The 8,549-nt window shown below is 29.0% G+C and overlaps 2 protein-coding genes across 2 annotated transcripts; both read right to left on the reverse strand.

Moving 5' to 3' along the window:
- Positions 1 to 791: 791 nt before the first annotated feature.
- LOC113380704 (histone H1-like) lies at positions 792 to 1,357 on the reverse strand (the record flags this gene model as incomplete). The annotated part of the gene is made up of 1 exon (XM_026619842.1): positions 792 to 1,357. A coding segment is annotated over exon 1 (566 nt), but the record flags the coding sequence as incomplete, so codon positions are not given.
- A 5,450-nt stretch (positions 1,358 to 6,807) lies between these two features.
- Positions 6,808 to 8,549, reverse strand: LOC113380695 (proteasome subunit beta type-5-like). The gene is made up of 4 exons (XM_026619836.1): positions 8,424 to 8,549; positions 8,154 to 8,353; positions 7,503 to 7,831; positions 6,808 to 6,980 (listed from the first exon to the last, which is right to left on the reverse strand). The coding sequence occupies exons 1-4, from the start codon at positions 8,547 to 8,549 to the stop codon at positions 6,808 to 6,810; spliced, it is 828 nt and encodes a 275-aa protein (XP_026475621.1).

The following is an 8,549-nucleotide window of genomic DNA, read 5'->3' on the forward strand; positions in this document are numbered from 1 at the left end:
GTAAAATGACCTACGATAAAAAAAAATCAAAAATTACGTAAGATTTCTATTCCTATTTTTAACAAAATAAGTAAAATCAAAATGCTGTTTTAATTAATATAAATAACAAAAAAAAAATCAGAATTGAAAGTTTTACTACTTTAGAACATTTTGAATCGATTTGCTATATTAGAAATAATTTAGGTGATAAAATTATACTGACGTCTTTCATAAATTGATATTTTTTAAACATTTGCTTGATATACAAGGAGCTGAAAATTTAAAAGATCGAAGACTCGAAGAGCGTTGTTGAGTTATGCGCTTACCAACACATTTTGCGATCCATTTTTATATATAATATTTTATAAAACCTAATTTCTAACCCTACTCATAATCCTAATAAAAACATAATTATAACTATAATATTTATTATAAATCTAATAAAAAATATATGTATTAGGAATATAAAAAATCAAATTAATTATAATCTTATCAAAGCATAAAGAAAAAATTATTAAAATAAATCTTATTTTAATTATTTAAACTAAAATAATCAAAAGAATTAAAAAATAACATTCTTCTTAATCGAAAAGAATAGTATACAGTTAACCCAATTCTAAAATAAAATAAAAAAAAAATTAATAAATTAAAATTAATTGTATCAAATGAATAATCATTCCTGAACATATAAATAATAAAGCCTTAAATAAAGTATGTATTAAAAGATGAAATAAAGCGAATTTACGTATATTAAAAGATAATCTTCTTATTATTGCTCGTTGCCTTGGCCGATGAGGCTTTCGTCGACTTACCCTAAATGGTCTTGTTCATAGATAAACACGTATATGGTCTTGTTCTTACCGACTGTCGTCTTAGGTTTCGCCGACGACTTTTTTAATGTGCCCGCTGCGGATGCAGACTTCTTTTTAAGGGACGAAGCAGGTTTGGCGGCGCCCTTCGACTTTGCTGTCTTCGATTTTATTTTTATCGCTGGCTTCTTAGCGGTCCTAGCTTTTCCAGCCGAAACACCGCTTTCGCCGCCCCTCTGTCTAGCGGCAAGTTTATACGAACCCGAAGCACCGTTGCCTCTCGTATGAATGAGTGTTCCCATTTCAACTGCCGACATTAAATACTTTCTGATGTATGTTGATTTTTTCTCGGCGTCGATTTTATAATTGGCCGACATATATTTCTTGATCGCCTGCAGCGACGATCCTCCGCGTTTTTTCAGGCTTGCTATGGCGTCGTTGACCATTACGTATATGGGAGGATAGGGCGCCCTCACTCGCTTTTTCTTCGATGGGACGGCTTCACTCGACGATGCTGTAGCTGGCGCAGCGGTTCCCACCGGCGACGCGGATAAAGCGTTATCTGACATTATAGTAAAACTAGCTGTAAGTGGAATTCTGTCTTAAGGCAATTAGGGCATCGTGCCTTAAGGCATATTGCTGGAACTTCCCGTACCAAAAATTATTATTTTTTTAAAAACGATTGACATTTTTTTTTTGAGAAACTGTAAATTTGATAAAAAATTACTTTCTTTTGAAAAAAAAAATTTTTTTTTGAGAAAAAAATTTTTTTTTTGGAAACAAAAAAATTCTTTGAAAAAGTTTTCTTCATTTTGACATATTTTGGAAATTCTGAACTTTTATTCAAAGCAATCGCACTGCTTGAACTGCATAGAGACAAAATGTCAAAGCTCGCAAGTGCCGCGCCGCCGTCTAACGCATAAGCATTGGTACGGAACCCATAGAAATGTAAAAAAAATATACTTATTGTTGAAATCTCTATAAAAAATATCTGATAATTTGAGGTGCATATGTCAAATGATCATTTTTAACCGCCGAATGGCATTTTTTTTTTTTTGCTTTTTTCATTAGATCTCCGAAACCGCTAGACCTGCCTTCATGAAATTTGATCAATTCTACATCTTGTCAATACAAGTCAAATGTTTTTTGAATTATTAAATTCGGACGCTCCGTTCTCTTAAAAACTGAATTACCGTTTTCGGCACTTTTTGCCTTGTATCTTTGGAACGGCTGGAGCTGCCTTTGCCAAAACTAATCAGCACGTCTTCTTATCAATACGAATCGAATGCTTTTTGAATTATTCAAATCGGTTGATCCGTGTTCCCGAAATCGTCGACGAAAATTTGTATCCGCACATACATACATCCATTTTTTCTAAGGTATGCCAAAATGTTCAGAAACCTCTGAAACGTAAAGATATATAAAAAATTTCATTTTCGATTTTTTTGCGATTACTATAACTTGCCCTACGGGAAGTTAAAAATGGTTACGTTTGGCTACTTTTGATGTATTAAAACTATATTTGAAAAGTGTAGGACCGAGGAGAAAACAATAATATTTGAAAATTTTACAAAAATGAAAATTATTTGTAAAAAATTAAATCCAGCGCTTTTGTTTTAAATAATTCGCTGGATTCGCTTACAATGGATTCACATGATAGCTAAATTCATCCCCAACATATCATCAAAAGCATGATTTATTTCAATCGTTAGTTTTTCTAAAATATCGCTCATTATATTCAAGTAACATATCAACTCTCATACATACAAATCCAAAATCCAAATATGAAATTTCTTATTGACTCAGGCTCCACAAAATCTTTCATTTGTCCAGAAATCGCTAACAAATATTTCAAAAATTTTATTTACTCTGACCCTTGTACAATAAAAACTGCTTCAGCAACACACAAAGGAAATTTTGCATGTAATATTCCGAGTTTTAAAGAGTTCAAAGGTAATGAAAACCTGCCATTCCATCTTTTTAAATTTCATGAAACCTTCAATGGGTTATTAGGTATTGATAATCTTAAAAAATTGAAGGCAATAATAGATTTAAATAATGGGTTGATAGTGTTACCCAATACTAATTTAAACTTACATTATTTAAAAAGTCCGGCAAAAATACTTTTTAGTCAACAGATACCAGAAAGATGCATTCAAAAATGTAAAGTCCCAGTTAACATTAAAGAAGGTGAAATTCTAATTACAAGGCAAAATTTTCCAAATTGTTTCATTCCAGATACCGTAACATTAGCAAAAAACAATGAAGCCATAGTTGAAATTCCTAACCTAACAGAAAACGAAATTAACTTAACATTAACCAAACCTTTACAAGTAGAACTCACAAATGAAATAGAATTTTATAATTTTTGTATCTGACTCAAATATAGATTTTTCCGATATTGAAAACCTAATACGGACTGACCACATGAATCTCGAAGAGAAAAATGCTATTTTAAGAATTTGCAAAAAATATAAAGACACTTTTCATAAACCAGATAGTTTAGAAGAAATTATTTATAGTTTAGTTATATTGATGACAATTATTTTAAGTGACATAAAAATATAAATAGATTTAGCTAAAATGAATTTAATTCATAATTCAATAATAAAATTAGATAATCTGAATTTTATGATTAATACTATAAAGCATTTATACAGTACAGATTCACTACCATTTTCCATAGGCGATAGTAATCTTCACAAACATTACAATTTATTAAAAATTCAATATTATTATACGGATGATAATAATAATCTACTCCAAACTTATAAACATTATAAATTGTTTCCAATTCCAAATACCGAAAATAGAGTCATTATTCCACCTAAACCTTTCCTTAAAATTGGCAATAATAACTATCAATTTGATGATGCAGATTGCAGAGCAGTTTCAAAAATATATTTCTGCAATATTAAACATATCCTATCAAATAATGACGAATGCATAATAAAATTATTACAAGTAGACAACACTCACATCGAAACATGTAATGAGATTCAGGTTAACATTTCACACAATATCATAGAGCAAAAAATGATGCACACTATATTTTTAACTTCCCGAAGGAGAAGTTTATGTTTTCATCAAAAAATCCGATTCGCTAATTTTATGTTTTCTCGACGTTTCAAGCCATTCTGAATCGAATGAGACCAAATTTGGAAAAAGTATGTGTGTGTGTGTGTGTGTGTGTGTGTGTGTGTGTGTGTGCGTGTGTGTGTGCGTGTGCACCAACAGATTTTTTGCCGTAAATCGCCGTTTTCTCAAAAACGGCTGGACCGATTTCAAAAATTTAAAAGCCATTCGATGTATCTCGATGAGGACTATTGTTTGTCAGTTTTGTGCGACGATCGGCCAAACCGTTTCTTCGTAAATAGCAGAGAAGTGAAAACTCTTTCGTCCACGTTTTAGCCCGCAGTTATGAATCGATTTTGAAAATTCAAAAACCGTTCGAAAGATATTGGTTGGGAATCGTGCTGATTAGTTTTTGGTAGAGATCGGCCGGGCCGTTTTCTTGTAATAAAGTTTTTAAAAAAAAAATTTCGACGATTTTTATGATTATTTTTTTGACGATAGATACCATAGTCTTCTAGATCATACTAAAATATTACGGCCCTACGACAACTGGTTCAGCTTTAAAAATTCGTCAAAGTTTGCAAAAATCAGTATGGTCTTTTTGGCATTTGTCAAAATTAGACTTTTGATCGACGTTTTCTCAAAAACGCCTGAACCGATTTTAGAAATTTAAAAGCCATTTGATGTATTTCGGTGAGGACTATCGTTTGTCAGTTTTGTGCAACGATCTGCCAAGCCGTTTCTTTGTAATTTGAAAAAAAGTGTTGAACTTTTCGTCCACATTTAAGCTCATCCTACCGAACCGATTTTAAAAAATCAAAAACTGTTCGAAAGATATCATTAGGGAATGATGCTGATTAATTTTAGGTGAAAATCTACCGAGCCGTTTTCTTGTAATTAAATGTTGAAAAAAAAGTGTTAAATTTTCGTCCACATTTAAGCTTATCCTACCGAACCGATTTTGAAAAATCAAAAACTGTTCGAAAGATATCATTTGGGAATGATGCTGAAAGGCTGAAAATTTAAGCCTTTTTTCATGGAACTTTTTTTGGCGATATACATCATGGTCTTATAGAATTTACTGTAATATTACGGCCTTACAACAAGTAGTTTAATTTTAAAAATTCGTCAAACTTTGCTAAAATTATTATCGTTTTTTTTAAAGTAGGATTGATGAAGTATATTATTTACACATTTTTTGATCAAGTCGATTATTTAGTTACACATATCGGGAAGTTCATGTAATTTGCCTCAAGGCTAAATACCAAACCAACTAGTTCTTTATACATTTCATTAAGAAATACTTTGTCAAATTCATTTCCTTGTATTCTTTGTAATGTTCTATCTTTTTATCAATCTCTTTTAATAAATTAATATGATTAATATATTCATTAGTAGGATCACTTATTAATTTAGCTTTAGCTAATTGGATTGCATAAAGAACAAATTGTTTTTCTGATTCATAAGTCAATGATTTATGGATTGTGGTTGGTTTTTTTGATAAGAAAATTTCTAAGTTTTTTAAAGATTGTTGGATTTCTTCTGGTAACATTTATGATGTTTATATTTTAATAAATTTAATTATTTTTTTATATTATTTTCTTATTTTTTAATAAATTTAATTATTTTTTTATAAATTTAATAATTTTTTTATATGATTTAATTATATTTTAATAATTTTTTTATATGATTTAATTATATTTTAATTTATAAAACTAATCAATTTTATTTTTCTAATGTCATTTGCTTCTTCGTTAAAATCACTTCAAACAAAAAAAGAATTAACATTTTTACTGGTAGGTCTGGACAATTCAGGTAAAACAACTATAATAACCAACTTATGCAACATAAAAGAAAAGATACTTCCTACCTTTGGTTATAAAAAATATTACCTAACAAAAAATAATTTAAACATAAAAATATTAGACATAGGTGGTCAAGAATGTTTTAGTGAGTATTGGTTTAATTATTATGGTTTAGTAAATGGTAATATTTTTGTGATAGATATGTCAGATAAAAGAGATTTTCTTAAGTATTTTGAAGGATATAAAGAAAGTATTCCTTTATTGATTTATGGAAATAAGAAGGATTTAGGGGATATTGATTTAAAAGTGGATGGTAATGTTAAATTTTTAAAGGTGTGTGCTATAAAGAATGAAGGATTAGAAGAAGGAATCGATTGGTTAATTAATCAATGCATTAATTTATAAATGTTTTTTAAAAATAAAAGAAATTATATAAAAATAAATAATTAATAAATTTATTAATAAATATAAAATAAATAATTAATAAACTTATTAATAAATTTAAAATAATATTTTAATAAAATATAAATAAACAAATATAAATTAATATTTTTAAAAATGAATATTGATAAAAAATATTTTTTTAATCTAATAACTTTATTATTTATTTAAAAAATTATTTAATATAATTTAATTTTTTTTTATTAAAGAACGTACGTTAACTTAAGAATAAAAAATCTAAAAAAGAAAGTTTTAGCTTGTGAAAGGCTCGCAGTATTTTTATTTTATAAAAAAAAGATTATAAGTTAATTTTTTACTTATAAAGCTGTAATTATTTCATATTTCTTTTCAAACTTAGACTTAATCTCTTCAAAATAACAATCCAAAGTATTAAGAAAAGCATTAGCACAGCATCAAAGGTATATCCTACCTTAACTTCATTTTTATTGATCTCAAAAACATCTTCAATCACACTTCTTAATTGATCTGTCAAATAAAAAATGGGAGGAAAAGAATCAAGGCAAGTTGCATGGATCTCAATAGAATCTTTCATGGTTAAAATGGCTAATTCTTTAAAATTCTTGGTATGAATGTAATGAATCATATCTTTAATTTTCTTGTTTATGTTTTCTAATCTCTTTTTGAATAATTCACTTGCATTAACTGTCCTTAGCATTCCTTCAGTGCTAGGCACTTTTTTAGAATTTTTGTTTGAAACAAGTAAGATTACTTCTACTTAGTTCTTTCCATTCGCTTAGTTTTTCTGCAAAGTATTCCTTTCCTTCTTTCTTTAAATGTACTAATCCATCAAAAATTGATCTACTTGCACTGCCTGAGCCTTTCCTTGCCAAAATGGAAAGTGTTTTAGAGTCTAAATTAAAATTAAAGAAAGAATCTAATGCTTTTACCAGAGCAGAGTAACCAGAGGCAGAACTTGCTAAGCCACAAGAATGAGGGAATGAATTTTTAGACACAATTTTTAATTTACCTTTGTAATTAAACACTTCTTTGAAATAATTTATCAGATTTTGCATTCTAACAGGTATTTCTTTTATTTCATTGTCTAAAATAAACAAATCTTCACTGCTTTCTTCAATGGTTGTTGTTGTGATAAGATTTTTTAAGGTTAAAGAGATACTTTCGTTGGTTGGTAAGTTTTCTTTTATGTCTGATTTACCCCAATATTTTATTAAAGCAATGTTTGGATGGGAAATAACTGTTTTAACTCCAAAATTGTGAAAGAATGCAAGTATAATGAGCTGGGAGTTAATCTATAAATAATATTTAAAAAATCAAAAAAAAAAAATCGATTTATTCAATATTTTATCTTATTAGAATCTTTCTATCTACAAGTTTTTGGATAATTTGATATTTTTTGATAATTTTGACGTACCATATGCATCTTCATCACTCAAATTCCAATCATAACCAGAGTCTAAAGCACCAAATGCATATACTGAACCACTACCCACAGAAAAAACTTTTCCCGGAGTTCTTGTACCTTCTGAATCTACATAGTACAATGCAGGTCCTCGCTTATCATAGCCCGCTAACATCATACCCATAGATAAGCCCATTCCTTTATAATTATAAACCATATTAGACATAAGTTTGCTTGCAGCTGCTACAGATATTCTTTCTCTATTGCGCAGTTCATGCAAACGGCATTGTTTTGCTAGCACACGATCCCAATAAACACAATCAGCTGCTCCACCAGCCAAAGTTCTTAAGAAGAGAAAATATAAGATTTACCTTTCAAAGTTGCTTAGGAAGTCACATTTTAATTCATTTAACTATATTTGGAAACAATTTCTTGAAGAAAACCACAATAGTATATTTATTAACTGATAAGCTGATGAATTGTAACTGTTTCTCAATGAATGATGCCTCAAAAAATATTTTGACTCATGTAAGTAGACATTTTAAGCTACATATAAGAATTATCAGTAACGCCGACTGTAACTGGTAATGATGAATCAGCATTATTACCTATGATATAACAAACATCAGAAATTCAAGATCAAATTAAAAAGACACAAAATATGTACCTAACAAAAAATCATTAATTTCAACAATTTTCTTCATGCATTGTGACCCAATAAATTGTCCACCAGTTGCTCGGGAATCAACTGCTAGTATCACACCACCTCGGAATTGAAATCCAAGAGTTGTAGTACCATGATCAAAATGCATACGCAACTTATTTCCTTGTTCATCTTTCATATTAGCAAGTTCCACCGCAGGCTAAAAAATAAATGATATACATATTTTAATATTTTAAATATAAATAAAGATTGACATCAACAAAATTCACATTTGCGAATGGAGGAGCACATAATTCCATATTATTTTGGAAAGTACGTGTTAATTTTGCATATTCATCAGTATCATCATTTTGAGAATAATAATTCTCCAAACCACACAATTGAGCCAAAGCCAT

Source organism: Ctenocephalides felis, unplaced genomic scaffold (assembly GCF_003426905.1).
Source record: "Ctenocephalides felis isolate EL2017-DRISC unplaced genomic scaffold, ASM342690v1 CF-g0.4_SCAFFOLD_02321, whole genome shotgun sequence".
Taxonomy (NCBI): Eukaryota; Metazoa; Arthropoda; class Insecta; order Siphonaptera; family Pulicidae; genus Ctenocephalides; species Ctenocephalides felis.

Excerpts from the sequence above, each read along its gene's own strand:
- LOC113380695 (XM_026619836.1), bottom strand. The coding sequence starts at position 8,549 with ATGGCTTTGGCTCAATTGTGTGGTTTGGAGAATTATTATTCTCAAAAT. Across the intron at positions 7,832-8,153 it reads AATGATTTTTTGTTAGGTAC|TTTGGCTGGTGGAGCAGCTG; the intron begins ATATTTTGTGTC and ends CTTCTTAAGAAC. Across the intron at positions 6,981-7,502 it reads GAGTGATGAAGATGCATATG|ACTCTAAAACACTTTCCATT; the intron begins GTACGTCAAAAT and ends ATTTTAATTTAG.